The sequence below is a fragment of the Melospiza melodia genome, chromosome 3 (genome assembly GCF_035770615.1).
Source record: "Melospiza melodia melodia isolate bMelMel2 chromosome 3, bMelMel2.pri, whole genome shotgun sequence".
Taxonomy (NCBI): domain Eukaryota; kingdom Metazoa; phylum Chordata; class Aves; order Passeriformes; family Passerellidae; genus Melospiza; species Melospiza melodia.
In genome coordinates this window covers 123,956,618-123,974,571 of record NC_086196.1, presented here as the reverse complement: position 1 = coordinate 123,974,571, position 17,954 = coordinate 123,956,618, and the positions used below count along the sequence as shown (strand labels likewise).

General features: G+C 35.7%; 1 protein-coding gene across 1 annotated transcript in view; it reads right to left on the bottom strand.

Moving 5' to 3' along the window:
* EYS (eyes shut homolog) overlaps nt 1–17,954 on the bottom strand; it is a 700,592-nt gene that overhangs the window by 623,460 nt on the left and 59,178 nt on the right. The window contains exon 6 of the mRNA XM_063152992.1: nt 11,825–11,984. Within this exon, the coding sequence (XP_063009062.1) occupies nt 11,825–11,984 (160 nt within the window). The remainder of the gene's footprint in view (nt 1–11,824; nt 11,985–17,954) is intronic.

Below are 17,954 nucleotides of genomic sequence, written 5' to 3'. Positions count from 1 at the left end.
TGAGGGTTTTTTCCCAATAGCCCTGCAGAACAACACTGCTTTTTCTAGCAATAGACCATAAGCTTTGCATTAAATTTGCAAGAACTGAGGGTCATCAGACTTTCTTGCAATGATGTTTTACTTGGCCTAATTGTGACAATAGCTTTTTTCTTCTGATTTGCTTTGATTTTTTTTATCTTTACATGGAATAACCATAGGTTTAGATAAATAAGAACAAGTAGAAATTATAACTACAATTGCATTTACTAGCCTAATGCAGTGCTGTATACAAATAGAGGGCTGGTATCATAACAAGAGACCTTGAGAACAGAGACACAGGATGTGATGTGAGGAACACTGCAGTGATCAGAGATGGTGGACCCCATAGCAACAGGCAACTCACCAGTGCCCAGTTAAAGAATGAAGACTTCTAGTTGGACAAAACTGGTCTGAAAGCTAACAAAAAGCACAAAGAAATTTCATTTAATATACTTTAGACCCACCATAAAATGTAAATTAGGATCTAAAATAGAACTGCAGTCCAATGAAAAAAAATGTGTAAGTGGACAAATAGAAATGACCCCAAGTGGATCCTGGAGAAGAAGAAGAAACCACCAGTATGATTGTCCATTCCTTCCAGTGAAAGAATATAGATTCTGCAACACTGCTTCCAGCAGCAGCACTATGAAATCATTGACCTTAAGATCTGGAGGAGGAGGGAAAAGGGTGAGAATTATATCATAAAAAGGGAGATAAACTAGGAATTATGTTGCAACTGTATACCACTCGTTTCCTGCAGCAATTAGATTTGCCCTGAAAATTATTTAAATTTTAATATTTCAGTTACATCACCAATACATTTCTGGCTTTACGTGCATATATGGTGTGCTTCGACCCTGCACATAACAAAGATTTTCAACATAAGAAAACCATTTAGAGGCTTATATACCATTAAGTCTGACTTTTTCACATATGTCTCTGAGGGTTCTTAAAAAGAATATAACTCACAGTTCCATTCTGTATAGCACAGTGTAGTAAAGACAGAACTTCTAGTGTGTTTCATTTGTAATTCACCCAAAAATTTTAACCTATAAAACAGAATTTGAAGTCCCTCAGACTTTGGCTGCACTTATGCTTGCTAGAGATATTTTTAGTTTTATGTGATCTTCTTTAGTCTATTTTTGTATTCTGCTCTAGTCTATTTTTGTACTTCCACTCTCAATTTAATATTCTTCCTTTTTTTTTTCTGGAACTATGTTAATAACCAGTGTGCTTATAAAGAGTGTATAGAGATGATCTACAGTAAACATTTTTAATTTGCTATGTTGCACGGTAGCAAGTTTATCAAACAAAAAGAGTACATGATGTAACACAATGCACAAGAACTGGATTGTATCATAATTATTTTTTAATGTTTTTTCTCCAAAGTAATTTTATGAAACTAAAACTCAAGATTTTTTTCTATGTTTTTTTGTTCCCTGATTTAGAAGGCAGTTGTAACACCCAATTAGATTTATTGCCTACGTATATACATGTGCACATGCTGAAATAATCATAGAACCATTGCTTTTCAACCATTGAAACCAATAAGATAGTAGGAACTTCAAAGAATATGCTCTTTGGCACAGCATGGACAGTTAAGGTTCACTCTCTGAAATGTTGGCTTTTACATCCATGCTATTGCACTATTGGTCATAAAAAAATTCTGTTGTATGATTTGTCTCATCCTGAACTCAGTCCAAAAGGTGTCATATGAGTGGAGGCCTCTAAAATTCTCAGCTCTTTCCATGTATCTTAAAGATATCAAAGAGTGAAAAGCCTGGTACAGATATTGTAAGCACTTAAAAATTACATGTTTTATGTCACTTCCTGGAACTTTACATTTATTTATTTATTTTCAAATACATTAAATCCACTGAGAGTAATATTTATTGGAACCATTGGATAGGTTTCCATGGATTCAGAATATTTCCTTATTTTCCCTTAGACCTGTGTAGAACTGTGCAGATAAATCTAGGTATAGCGATAAATCTTTGTGGTTTTCTAAGTAAATTAATTTCAGTGAATGAGAAAAGAATTTTAAATATGAGAAATAAAAACCTGATCTGACATTCACACATGTAGATGTTCAAAGTTCTGCCTGACAGCCAAATAATCAAGCTTAAATGATTTGGTTTCAACATTAGAAAAACCTCTTTTATAAACTAGTTAGCATAAATATTCAAATGAAGATTTATTTAAGATTAATCTGTGTGTTTTTTCAATCTTCTTAGAACAGACTATAATTGTATACTGATAAAAGAAATATTTTATCTACAGCTAAACATTAAAGAAAGGATCACATCATTGTTTGTTACTGGGCTTGCATGGGTCTTTCAGGGGTGAAGAGATAGACGAGAATCTTGACCTCATGTTCAGAAGGCTGGATTTATTATTTTATGATACATATTACATTATAACTAGACTAATAGGAATAGAGAGAAAAGTCTCAGAAGCTTGCTAAGCTAAGAATAGAAAAGGAATCAATAATAAAGAAGCTCTTTCTGATTGCGTCCCAGAGAGAGCTTGGTTCTTGATTGGCCATTAACTGTACACATGCAACATGGGCCAATCACAGGGGCACCTGTTGCATTCCACAGCAGCAGATAACCATTGTTTACATTCCTTTCCTGGGGCCTCAGCTTCCCAGAAGAGGGAAAAATCCTAAAGAAAGGATTTTTCACAAAAGATGTCTGTGACAATTGTTCTCATTGGTGAAAGTATTTTTGCTATAGGTGGGTTGATGAAACACCAAACTGGAAAATACTCACCAACTATAGATGAAATCTAGCCAAATTTTTTAAACTAAATTATTAAATTTTATATTTCTAAAGTGCATCATACTGAAATTGCACATTCATTGATTATCACTACCATATCCCTGCATTTAATGAAAAAATTAAAAATTATACAGCCATCTGAAATGGCAGCTGGTATCAGAAGGAGCATATTTATCTACAGCGGTATTTGAAAAATAATCTAAAAATATTTATTTTGTTGAAATTTGCAGGTTTAATTATATTTTTTCTGTTATTTTACTACCAAAATCCTTTGTATTTCATGTTAGGATGGTGTTTCACAAGTCCCTGCAAAGAACAGTTATTCTTCTGACAGAAAAAATTTAAATAAGGTAAACCCAAGAACAATGCAATAATAATTTTGTAATGACACAGCTTTGCTAATTAACATATAAAGGAGATAGTTTTCATTATCTCATGAAAAACAAGAATTTATTGGGGTTGGAGATAACAATTCCAAGTCCGATTAGATTTTGATTAGGTGTAAGTGGTTAGGCATATTTACACTATATCATGTGCCAATGTTCTAGTAAACTATTTCCTTTTTTGGGAAAGAAACATAACATTTTCAACATAAAGACATACATGTCAAATAGGTAAAGCAGCCAAAATAAAACACCTAGGTTTGTTAGGTACTGTCCCAGCTTCATAGACTAAGGGGATACAAACTATAATAGGAATATTTTCCAGCTCAATTAAACATTATTATGCTTATGCTCAAAATTTACCAGCTCTTATAATTTATTTACATGGAGCTGAATTTAAAGCTTTCACTGACCACAATCAGCTTATGACTTAGTGCAGTTGTCTACTACTGCATGAATTATACACAGTCAAATGAAAAATATGCAGTTAAAATTTTGCCTTCTCCTGGTTTAAAGTGCAACTAATCATTTAAGGGCACTTAGGAATAGTCCTTTCTGAAAATTCTTCTGCAACTGTTGGTTAAGCACAGTCTTTAGCTGAGTTGCTTTTTACAGAATGTCTTTAAATTTGTTTGAGATATATTTTTAAAACCTTGGCTCCTAAATGAACTCATTATTCTGGAACAGAAAATTAGACTTTTGACCATTTAATAGATTATCTGTCCTTTCTCTTAGCTGCATTCAGGATTTAGATGGAAATCTGGTCATAAAGATTCATCTCTTGGCAAAGTCTTTTTCAGACCTTTTGTTCAAAGAGTCTCTTATTCTTTTGTGAAGGTTTTGTTTGTTTCTTTGTTTTGTTCGTTGGTCAAAGTGCCCTTTATATGTCTCGTTAAAAATCTGGTTAATATAAAAACTACAACAGGTTACAAGGAGAATATGCAAAACAATTTTCACGCCTGGAACACAGAATTTTCATCTAGCTTGATCCTTTTTCCCTCATCCTAAGTGAAGTATGAAATAACATAGAACAGTCATTCACAGAGACACCCACTGAGAGAGGGCAGATTACAGAAAGAGAGTTCCTACCTAGCCTGGATAAAAAAGCACCATGCTTGGAGGTCCCTCGGCTCTCTGTAAGACACTTGAACATCACTCTTAGGTTCCAGAGAGGAGGTGAAGCTTTTTTAAGTTTTAGAAAATATTCCTTGGCAAATTGGGTCTAAATATTTAGATACAAGGATTCTGGATTGAGATTAAGATAATAATTTATGAGCCCAGAGTAAAGATAAATATCAGTGCACTGAGGCAACAGTCCAAATTTGGGTGGGTGACATAAAGATTGATCGTGGGATAATAGAATAGATTGGGTTGGAAGAGACCTTTAAAGATCATTTAGTCAAAGCCTCCTGCAATGAGCTGGGACATCTTTTACTCAGGTTACTCCAACTTGTCCTTGAATACTTCCAGAGATGGGACATTTATCCCATCTCTGGGCAACCTGGTCCAGTGATTCACAGCTCTTATTCTGAAAAATTCCTTCCTTATATGTAGTGTAAATGTATTGTCTTTCAATTTAAAGCCATTACCCCTTCTCATTGCTACACACCCTTGTAAAAAGCTCCTGTCCAGGTTTTTTGGGATTTTTTTTTTGTTTTCTTTTTAGTATTTTTTTTGTTGGTAAAATGCAGTATTGAAAGGCCTCAATGAGGTGTTTAGAGATTCTTTTCTCCAAGCTGAACAACCCCAACCCTCTTATCCTTTCCTCATATGAGAATTGTTCCAGAACTGTCCTCTGTACTGGCTCCGTGTCCTTTCTGTGCTGAGGGCTATAGGACTGGACGCAGCACTCTGATGTAAATTCAATATTATTTTATGTTCTTATCTGAATTGTTCTGATCTGAAAGGTAAAGTAAACCTCCTATATAGAGTTTATACTAAATTGATGGCAAATGCTGAGGAGAAAGGTATCATGAAAACAAATCTAATGAAGTCAAATATTTTGAAGGAACACATGTGCAAAGTGAGATGCCTCAGTAAATAGAAATGGAGGTAAGTATATTGCAGAAAAAGTAAACCTGAGTAATTCAGAGTGTCCCAGAGTGAGGACCAAAGTTAGAAGGTGTTGCTGATGTAAGTTTCTGATGTGATTCTGGTTAAAAAAAAACCCAAATAAACAAAACCAAAAAAAGGATAGTTCCTGAAGTGCCCAAGAAATCTGCTTATTTGACAAAAGAAATATATATTATAAAAGACATCATTTACTCAGCTGAAGTAATGATTTAAGTTTTTAACGAAGTGGTATTGTATATCATCTTTCAACAGAATGCATTTGGATTGTTTTTTGGTTTTTTTTTTAATAGAAGGAGCAACTGCTGACCACAAAGGTTGAAATATAGCATAAGAAAGTCTAGATTATTTAGTTCATAGATTAACATTATTCCAACTTCAGTGGAGATAGAGTAGGCTATGCCAGCTAATGATTTCGTACATTGTGTGAGAAAAAGGAAGCAATAGAGGATTCACCTGGTTATCCATACTTTAAAGAGGATATTTGATACTCAAAGCTAAAAGATGTAAGTCTGAGGTCTTTAAAAGAACTAAAATAGAGCTACAGAGATCAGCTTTGTAATGAAAACAGTCACTAGATCTACACTATAGTATTATTCATCTTTCCAATGCATTATATATTTTTAAACATGCTATAATTACATCTACACTGCCTGCCTTATCACGTTTTAAACCCATTAGTGTGATAGGTGATTTGTAATGCTGTTGACAGTTTTTGTACCTTGATAATATCTGAAATTGTGTACTTGGCTGAGTAAACACAGGTTCAGATGAGAAGCAGAAAATAATGTCTCTATGGTTATTATAGTAAATTAGCTTTTTTAAGCACTTCAACTTGTTCAGAAGATTTTTTTACTGATTTTGCATAAAAGGACTACATCACTCGTGTTTCCTATTGATGATGTGATGTTTTTATCAGGGTGATATATAGCTATGACCATGTTCACTGTCTATCCAACTACCTCTCTGAATGTTTAGAGAAAGCTACAGTTTCCCTTGTCACTAACAGCAGGTTTATATATTTGAGAATATGAATGAATTATGCAGTGATGTTCTCAAAAAGAGACTTACAAATTATCCACAGAGAAAAAAAAAAACCAAAAAACCAACCTTTTAATTTTTACTCTAAATTAATAAAAAAGGAAAAATATAGACATCAATAGCTGTAAACCCATAAGCGCCAGACAAACTAAATAAAATCAGCGCAGTTCTAACTCCTTGATAGGTAAATCTTTGAGTTGTATGCCTTAGTAAAATGAGGCATGGTAGGTTGGAAGGAACTGGGAAGCAGGAGAATAAAATAGTAGGCTGTGTTATATGCACCTGGCCTTGAGGTCACACTTTCACAGGAACACATTGTGAACAGGAAACACTCCTGCTATGTCCCTGAAACTTTGCTACTTTTAAAATATTCAGTCAGTTATGTAAATTTCTTCTTTAGTTTGAATTCTGGGCTAATAGTCCCAGAAAGTCAAATACAAGTCAGCTTGTTCTTCTCTTAAAAAATACAAGGTTGATAGAGATGGGTGAAAGTAATTTTTGGAGTTCATGAGCAGATGTAGCTCTCTGAAAAATTGCATATGCCAAGTTTAAGGGTGTATTTTAAAGCATGTCTTTTAGTCTAGAACTTTACTAATTATATGCTTAGAAATCCAGACCTTGATACAGCCGTGTTTCTTAAAAAAAACCAGCATCTTTGGGTTAACCATAGCTGTTCTTAATGAACAAAAATTCCATTAAAATTGCTACTTACTCAAATGGGCAAAATCACTGTGCACAGCAAATTAAACCAGAAACTGAACTATTAGGAAATACTAACATACTCATAAATATCTGCCTGCACTGGAGCATCTTGTTCCATTTTAAAAGCAGGCAGAACTTAAATACTGATATTACATTTCTCCTTGAATTTTCATGTAGAATGTTTTTATAGTCTTTTGGCTGTTCATGCAATTGCTGCATGCCAAAATATTAGAAGTATTTCCAGCACAAAGTTTCAATAGCTTTAGTATTTTGTGTGGAAATTAGGACCTGAGGTAAAAATGTTGACTTAAACTACTGTAGATGAGAGTCTGCTTGGAGTAATTACAAGTATGCTACAACATCAGACATTAGCCCTAGTCCTCATTTATTGTCCAGGAGTTTATCTGCATTATATTAAATATTATGCCAGTATGGATACTGTGTCCTTTTTATTTTTTCGTTGTTTACTTCTCTATACTTTCATTGCAATTAGTACTGTCAAATGCCCTGGATGGACTGAAACTGTTGTGTTTTCATGTAATTCATCTTGCTATCATCTTAGGTTAGAGTTCTTAGTACAGATCAGTGTCTTATAACACACTTTCTGGTGAGGCGTCACCTTGAGTCCTGGGTGCAGTTTTTGCTTTGGACATCACAATAAGAGATGGATACAAAGCTGTTGGAGAGCATCCAAAGAAGTGCCACAGTAAGGTGAAAGGGCTTAGAAGGGAAACCATATGAAAAGGAGCTGAAATCACTTGGTCTGTTCAGAAGAGGGGAGACCTCCATGTGATTTGCAGCATCCTCACACAGGGAAGACAAGGGCAGACACCAATTTCTTCTCTGTGGTGACCAGGGACAGGACTCAAGCGAATGACATGTTGAGGAAGGTTTAGGTTAAATATGAGGAGAAGGTTCTTCCCCCAAAGGGTGGCTGGGCACTTCACTATGCTTTCCAGGGAACTGGTGACAGCACCAAGCCTGACAGCACTCAAGAAGTATTTGTAAAATGTTCTCAGGCACGTGGTGTGATTTTGGTGTGGTCCTGTGCAGAGCCAGGACTTGGGCATGGTGATCTTTGTGGTCCCTTCCAATTCAGTACAAGTTATTCTTCTGATGTATGCAGTCAGTGTAACTCATGTTTTTTCTTGGAATTTTACTGGCTTTGGGAGAGACCTGCATTGTGAGCAAATTTGAAGGAACAGACTAGCTAAAATAATTTTCCTTTCACCCTAACTAATACTATATGGACACACCTCCTAAAAGGCATTTTAAAAAGCAGGTAAGGTTTCTGAGCATCTGCTGAAGAGGATTAGAATGAGAAGTACTTTGGTTGTTCATATTGCTTTCTGTCAGTTATCTCTGAAATTTCTTCTTTAATAAAAAACTGACTGTTCTGAAAAGCAACATGCTGTTCCCTTTTTATTCACCTATGAATATAAGTATTCTGAGTGAATTCCTGTAGCACCCCTTAACAAGTGACTTCTTTTATTCCATTATTTCACTACATGGTCATTGATGTTTGGGATCTCTGTGCCCTAACCATTTCTCTTTCAGAAGAGACAATCACAATAACATATAAAGTGCAATGAACAAAGCTTAAAGTGGCAGTATCTATTGCTGAGACAGATACTGATGTGTAATTCCAGTATGCTCCTGTAATATAGCTACCTCCCATGATGCTTCAAAAATTCCTTTATTTGCTCACCTTTACTATGGGGATTAGAGCTGTGGGAAAAAAGTACTACTCCTTTTATCTATTTGAGTTTTGAGACATAGGAGATTACCACTGTACTTTGACATGAAATAGAGATCTTCCCCAAATATTCTAGAAATGGCTGAACTCTTGCCTGCTAGCAGTAAGTATTGAATGAATTTCTTATTTTGCTTCCCCTATGTGAACAGCTTCTGCTTGACCTAACGATTTATCTTTATCTCAACTTTTCTTACTTTTGTGCTTCTGATTTTTTCCAACACCTCACTGGGGAAGAGTGAACAACCAGATGTTCGATACTTAACTGCCCACCAGGGTTAAAATATGTCACCACTGTATCCTTGAGAACAAAAGAATTTAAAAGGTGCATTTGGCCAGAGAGAAGGATTAAAATAAATGCTGCCTTAACAAGGCTTTGAAAGACGTAGGAACTTTTATATCCCATAGCTCGTTCTCTGGGACATTAGTTATGCTGGCACCAGAGATTTCTTCTACAGAATACTGTTTCAAGTATCCTACACAGTTCATTAGGGCAATCACCATCAAAGCATGTTTATATATATATTTCCCATATACCTGGAGGAATTAGAAGATCTGTCTCAATAAAACAATGAAAGAGAAAAAAATAAATTGTGGATAAATCTATGAACAATCTTAATGAGTGTTATAAAAAATTTTAAGATAAGGAAAAAGTATGCAATTGAAGTAGTACTTTAAACTGTGGTTGGCCAGTTTTCTTGGGATTCAGTTTATTTTAGCAGTAGTAAGATTATTTAAATTTATGTGAAGTGAGAATGAAGTGTCTAACATGCCAAATCAATTCCTGCCAATATGATTGCTCTACACACAAGGAAAGATAGCAATAAATTAGGGGAAACTTATTCAAGGACAATTGGTCTACTGGGCAGGACCTGAAAAATTGCTGATATGGATTGTTTCAATGCCCTAAGACATATTACTTACAAGCACTGTTGTAGAGTTAAAGGATTTATCCACTTTCAGAGAAGAGAAAAAATAGAATGAAAATAATAAACTAACAGTAGAAGCAAGTTGAAAACACCAAATTATTGACACCTATTCAACAAAAATAACAATATATTATAACCTTTTATTCTATGAGCATTTAAACTTAACATTTATTTTCTAAGGAAATTAATCAAATTTTTTACATATAAACAGAAATAAAATCTATAGCTTAAAATTTCATGTGTATACATCAAGTTTCTACAAGGTTTTGTTAAAGAGTATGGAACCAAACTGAAGTGGATTTATTACTTTTTAAATCAAATTTCTATTTTTCACAGCTGAGAATTACATCATGTCATACTTTGTGTTCCCTAAGATGTTTGTTCCAAATATGATTGGAATGTTAATGCAAAAGCTGCAGCTGTAGTGTTTATAATTTAAAAACACAATTAAGAACCAATAGATGTGAAAATACAATAGCTTTTCTGGTTGCAGAAACTTATTTAATTCAGAGTCAAGTAAATGTACAAAAATTGCTACTACATTTCCCTTTCCTTTCCAAATACATAAATGAAAAAATAAACAGGTATAAATTACTTTTTTATGGATCAAGACTAAAGTAACTGGCTATTGAAAAGCAGAAAAAGTGGAAAAAAATCGATTACAATATATAGAACCCCTTACAATGATAATTCACAAAAATAGAATTTTGGCCTCATAGAAAGATATCCTTGAACAACAAAGTTGTTTCCACTTGAATTCAGCCATGACTCAGTGTTTTGCAATGTTTAATTCTATTAATTGCATATATGTATTGCCATTTATTGCAACCTGTTGAACTTTTGTTTCATGATCATAGTGTACACTAGAAACCTTAAATTATCTCAAAAGCTTTGAAGTATTGTAGTGAAACATTACTTTTATTCAAAAATTCATAATTATAGGCGTCACACCAATTTTAAAAAGTAAAGAATAGATTGAAAAAATAAAACCCTAAAGGGAATAATGGAGAAGTGAAAAGAAACATTGATAATTAAACTCTGGGTTATTCAACGATTATTTCTTTTTTAATGGTAGTAGATTTAAAATCTGTTTTCTCCATGTATTGACATCAGTTCTTTAGATTAATTTTCATTCTTTGAGTAATAAACATTGTTCCTATATTTCATATTGTTATTTTTAAAGTTCTCTTAATATTTCTGGCACTTCTCTTTAAACTGATGTACATGTTGCTAATGTCTCTCTCCATAATATTATCTAAACCTGCAGTGAATCACGTTTGAATCTTTTCTTTCAGTTCCCTCTTTAGACAAAGATTAGTGAAGGATTTTAGAAACTAACTTCAATGAGCTTCTTTTTAAAGGATAAAGCTGGAGGAAAAAAATCAGAAATTATTTTCTTTGCCACTTAAAAAAACCAAAACACCTGTGTGTTTAATATAAGCTACTTTTTTGGCTTCTTTTGTATCTAATTAAAAGAGAAATATTGCTGAAGAAATTGTGTCAATCACTAACAAATATCTGACACTGTGGGTATAATCCCCTCTAAAAAACTGACTTACTGACAATACATAGAACCTCAAAGAGTAGTCTTTAGTTAAGTAAAATGAATCAGTTAATCCCACACCAAATTAAATTTCATAAATCACTGGTGGTTCACTAAGGTATTTAAATAGTAGGTGAAATTCAGCTCTCAAAAGCTGAGTAAAGTTACCTAAGTAAATACAGGCTGATAAAAACTAACAAACTTCCTGAATCCCATTTCTCTCATTCATTAGATATACAGGAACTATAATTAGACATCAGACATGTAGCTCATACAGGAACTATAATTAGACATCAGACATGTAGCTCACATGCAAAACTTTTATAAGTAGACATACACTTAGTCTCTTAAACTGAAGCTAAAGCTTATTCTAAGAATGTTATTAGTGTAACCTTAATTGGAAGATTCAAAAGTAACCTGTAAATCCCATTCAGATTTTATAGGCATCACAGCAGAGGGCAGAAAATGCAGAGAGGTGTGATTACTCTCCAAATACTTCTTTATTTCTTTATCCTTTTTTTTTTTTAATCCAGCATACATACATTTGAATATTTAAAAGGAAATTAAACCAGATTATTTGTATCTACATGATTTGGAAATCTTACCTGTAAAATCACGGGGACACAAACACTTAAACAAAGGTTGTTCTCTCAGCTGACTCACATCAATGCAAGTTGCTCCATCAGAACAATTATTTGGGTAAATTAAACATGCATTTTCAGCAAATTGGCAAAATTCTCCTGTCCATCCAGGAGCACAGAGGCACTAGACATAACAAACACACAAACAAAAAAAAAAAAACAAACACAGAAAACTCAAAATGAAAATGCAAAGCGGAAGTAACTCATCTACCACATCTGTTGAAAAACTGGGGGAAAAAAAGGATGCATGAGTTGGGGGAAATGGTGAGATAATTACTGGCTGTAAGGGTAAGAAATACCATCAGGAACAGAAGAACAGAGTGTCCGAAAAGGATTTTAGAGGGATAGACATGAGGGAGAAATTGGGTAGTGAATGACAACAAAGCTTACAAGACAAACACTGTCACAGAGCAGTAATGAGAAAACATACTACAGGGTTTCTGTATACATGCACACTCTACCTGTTAAATAAAATAAACTAAAATTCTTATTCAGAGGAAAGGGGGAGATCTGAAGCTTATATTACCTTCTCAAAAGAGTCCTGTGAAACTCCTACAAGTGCTCTGATCAAATATAATTAATATAGCTTGCCTTGAATCCCATTCCAAGGGCTATAAAAGACTATAACCAACAGTATGTGAGTATTTCAGAACACTGGAATGGTATACCAGAATCACACTATACAAACATTTTACATGAGTAAGTGTACTTGTGACCACCAAAGACAAATAGATGTGTTATAGTGACTCATACAAGTAAAAAGAAAGTTGCCAAAGAACAAGATTAGCTTAAGGCACAGAAAATAGGCAGAATATATTGCTGACTACAGATAAAAATTACGGTAAAAAGCCCCAAGGCAAGTTGTACCAGGAGGAGACCATCATTTTTTGAAGGGCAGGAGAGTGCTTGGGGGGAGATAAAATAATGCAGACCATCAAATCTATAGAAGCAGGATGGAGACAGAAGACAAGCTCAATTCAGTAATGACTTCTCTCATCAAAGAGCTCATGACACAGATTACCTTGACCTTTGTTGTTAAGTACCAACAGGGACCACAGCTGTCAGCACTAATTATTCAGCATCAACTCCACAGCATTGTGTGATCACAGAGAATTTAGAATGTAAATGTTACAGAGTAACAGTACATAGGGGTACTAAAAATGCCTAACAATCTTGAAATCTGCTAGCATTAAATATGCTGTTTGTGAATTAATTCATTCAAGTTTGTTCAAAGTTTAAAACAGGCCGTACCTCTCAGCCTTTAAACATTCCCTTTACAGTGATCTCTGATTCCCTATCTGACATATACACTTTGTAAAAATGAACAGTACTTGGGTGGTTAAGTGAAGGCTTTAAGGGAGCTGCACTGATGGGAATCCCTTACTGAGAATCTCTGCATTCAATGATTGAAACAGCAGATAACTAAAGTAGATTGCCATCTCCAAAGGAGCATGATAGCCTACAGAATAAGTGTGACTTACCTTCCGAGGCCAGGAAGAACAGAATGTTCTCCAGCAGTATATTCCTTTGTATTTTCTGCATTTTTATTCCTGCATCACTGTGTTGTGACAATGCCCATACACATCCCTGACATTTCCTGACTGTCTTCCCCTTGATCTCCAGGAACACTTTCCACTGCTATATACAGTCCTTGTCCTTGATGTTATGTTTGATTAAATATGACACTGCTATGTGAAAGGTAATAGGAGGTAAAAACAAGATGGCATGTTTTAGGCAACTGAATCTATTGGTTTGTATGTGTTTTTTAATGAGTTCATGAAGCTTATCCTAGGCAAACCTGTAGAAACATGATTTATCCTCTATGTCAATATATTTTGCATTCATTGGACTCCAGAATTATTTCGGTTGAGAGAGGCCTTTGGAGGCCATAGAGTCCTATTCCTTGCTCAGAGCATGTCAAACTTCAAATGCAAGTTGGTTGCTCAGGAACTTTTCTACTTGAGGTTTGAATATCTCCAAGGATATTGGATATATGACGATTCCACGGCCTTTATGGGCAACTTGTTGCAGCACTTAAATACACTCACACTACAGTTATGAAAAATTTCTTCTTACTTCCTAGCCATAATTTCCCTTGTTGCAACTTCTGCCAGTTGCCTCTCATACCAGTACTTCTGAAAAAAAAATGGCTTCATCTTGTTTATGATCACCCAATAAGGAGCTGAAAAAAAAAGTTATGACCCAATTCAGCTCTCTGTTTTCAAGGCTTAAGACAGAACCTTCAGCCTTTCCTCATATGCTGCAAAGTTTTCACAATGTTGATGGCTCTCTGTTAGATTTGTTACAACTTTGTCAGTCTTATTTTTTGTACATTGAAGTTCTACACCTCAGAGTACTCCGCAGGTAGCTTATCAAGTGCTGAGCAGAAGGGACTGATGACATAACTTGACCTGCTCTCTATGCTTTTACTAATACAAGCCAGTATTGTATGAGGCTACCTACACTTTATCATGATTTGGTTACATTGGCCCACTCCCTCATCTTCCATGGATGTATCTTATCAAGCCCTTTGAATATTTATAAATACCCTCATTGCCTATGGTCCTGGTTTGGCATTTCTCTTCAACTAATGGTATTTCATTCCTCTAAATTTTGCCACCTGGCATGGGACTTGGGAAATTTAAAAGCACATATTGTAAGTGAAAACCAGAGCAAAGACACTGAATGTCATCCACCTCCATCAGCAGTGGGCATACATTTCCCTTGATCTCATTTTTTCTGCCACTGTACCTATACAAATTTATAAAATAGTTTCTCCTTTATGAGTATTTTTCATGAAGACCCATTTGGAAATTCTCCTTGACTAGACCCAACCTTTTACCTACTCAGTCACTAAACATCACTATTTATTGTACTTCCTTTCGTTACATGTCTTAAGTCCATTCTGTGAGAAAGAATTTCAAATAAGTTCACTGAAGTCTAACCCTATTTCTAGTGCATAAATGTTAACTTAAATATGTTCTCAGAGATGGAATTGTGACAGTAGCTGTGAAAACTACATTTTCTTTTCCTCTAGAAAAGTGACTTTTCTGCACCTGCAGTGAAAGGTAGTGCTGTCAAGACAGCATTCAGAACCTGAATGGCTATTTCCAGACTGTGCCTGAATAATTTTGAGGATAATTGAAGGACAAGTCTTAGGGATGCTTAAGCCAGCACTTTCCACAAACATTAAGCAATTTTTTAAGCTTAATTGAAATCACCTCCATGGTATACTGGTACCATAACCTTTCTTTTTTTCCTCCTCAGTTTTGAATTGCCTGGTAAAACAGCTTGCAAAATGATGTTCATGTGCTAGATTTCTTTGCCCCTTTTATAGTACATGGAGAAAATTCCAACTCAACCCAAAATTTAGGCATTAAACTGAGTATGAGTGCTTTCAATTTTTGATTTAACTTACATTACTCTGTTATGTTGTTTATTCCTATGTTCAGATTTTCTTCTTTGCCCACCCCTCCCTGCTACCCCCCCCAATAATCTGAGTTATGTGTACATCCTTTGAAGTGTTTCTATTTTCAAATTTTTCTATAGGTAGTTTTGACATTAGGAACTGGAGTGACTCGTTTGTGACAAAAAGGCTTCAAGAACTCCAAACATGCTGTTAGGCTAAATGCCTAAAAATAAATAGTATTTTTATTTTTCTGCATTGATGGAGCTCTGAAAATTGTTAAAATGAAGAAAAGAAAATCCTTAACTTAAAAAAAAAAACTGCTTACATTTTTTGTGTGTAAAGTTCATTCCTAACTGAAATTCTAGAAGTCACTCACACTGGAAAAAATAACTGCAAGAAATATACAGAAATTTAGCTTGTAACCAACAAAAGTGTAGCTTAGTGGGGTTTATTTGGGGAGACTGTTTTACTCAATTCCTTATTTGAACTGATAGATTTTAAAACTTTACAATATTGATCGTTAACCTGCAATACATCAGGGCACATAAGTGACTTTAAACATTAAAACAGAAAATTAATTGGTTCTAACTTACTATATCTGTCAAATTTGCAGACAACACCAAGCTGAGCATTGCAGGTGACACACCTGAAATATGGGACACATCCAGGGTCCTGAACAAGCTTGAGATGTGGATCCATAGGAACTCACAAGTTCAACAATGCCAAATGTAAGGTCCTGCACATTGGCTGGGGGCACCCCTGGTACCAACTTGGGCTGAGGGGAAAGGGATTGACAACAGCTTAGTAGAGAGTGTTGGGATGGCTGTGGATGAAAAGCCGGACATGAGCTAGCAATGGGTGCTTGCAGCCCAGAAAGCCAACTGTAGCCTGGGCTGCATAAAAAGCAGCATGACCAGCATGTCAAGGGAGGTGATTCTGTTCCTCTACTATGCTCTGATGAGATCCCACCTGGAGTGCTGCATGCAACTCTGGGATCCTCAAAAACCATTGACCTGTAGAAGTGGGTCACCAGGTGGGCCACAGAGGCCTGAAGCAGCTTTCCTAAGAAGACAGGCTGAGAGAATTTGGGTTATGAGGCAAAAAAGATTCTGGGGAGATCTTCCTGTAACCTTTCATTAAAGAGGACTATGGAGAGATGACTGGCTGTGAAATTAGAGGAAAGACTGAGAAGTTATATCCACATCCCAACAGAAGTTAGGTATGGAAATTATAGGATAAAACTCAATCGTTGCTCCCTGTGTGGAGTGCAGTTAGCATGCTCAAAGCCTCTTTCATGATAATCCCCAACTCACATGATCTGGGACTATAGGCACCTGCAAAGGGGATGGAATGGAGGGTGGACCAGAGTGGAGACACCACAGTCAGGTGCTGCTGAAACCCTTGCAGGGAGGGGAACTCGGTGATGCTTTGCAGCTGAGAAACTGCACAGTAACTCAGTCAGGGGAGATATCCTGCTGCTGAGCAACCAACTCTGTCAAAATCACATTCCTCAGATGAGCTTGGTTCATTACAGCCTAATTGTAAGATTAATCCACACCTGCATCCCAAAGTTATCCCGCTCCAGCATATGACCCCGCCCCACAAGGTGTGTGCTCTCTATTTTTTTTACTCTATCTTTAAAAGTAAAGTGAGAGAATTTTACGCCAATCAGTAACAAAGGTATGTATGACTAGAATACAAGGTCCACCTAAACATAACAAGATAGTATAAAAGTAAGTAGGGAATGGGGGAAAAGTTAGGGAAGACTCTATCATAACTGCTGAAATCAGTTGATGGGCTTAACCTGTCTTCCCCATTGTCACAGACATGTTTTATGAAAAATCCTTTCCTTAGGATTTTTCTCCTGAGAAGCTGAGAGTACTCAGGAACAAAATATAAACAACAATTATCTGCTGCTGTGGAATGCAACAGGTGAATCTTTGATTAGTCTCATGTGGTAGCTTCTAAGTAATGGCCAATCAAAGCCCAGCTGTCCAGACTGTCAGCCAGTCACAGGATTTTGCTATCATTCCATTCTTTCTCCTTTGCTTGCAAGCCTTCTGATGAAATACTTTCTTCTATTCTTTAGTATAGCTTTAATATAATAAATATCATAAAATAAGCCTTCTGAATAATAATTAGCCTTCTGAAACATGGAATCAGATCCTCATCTCTTCCCTCTTCCTGGGACCCCTGTGAACACCATCACACCTCATAGGGTTGCTTATTGGGTAAGAATTGTACTCTGTCCATGCTGAATGTTCTTACTGGGGATCTTACCTTTTCTGTGTATTGTTTGAACATGTTTTTGCAGTCCAATACTACCACTGACAATGCTTTAAACTTAACCTATCACAATTTTATATAAATGAGGAATGCTGTTCTGTGAACTCTTGATGTGAGTCTTTCACAGGCAGTTGCAGCAAAAGGCAACATATTCAGTGCAGTGGAAGACCCAGTGGGGATCACAAGGTGGGAAGATCTGCCAAAGGATCTCCCTCATGCTGTTGCTGTGTGCCCCTGAATGAGTCAGCCAAGCCATTCTCTGACCTAGCAGGACTGCTCAGGGAAGGATTCCCATAATGGGACACCGACAGACAGGCAGGACACAAGAGTGTTGGCTTTCCTGAGGTGCTGACAGACAAATTAAACACTGAGGGCTAAGTAATCTCTCCACATTAAGGG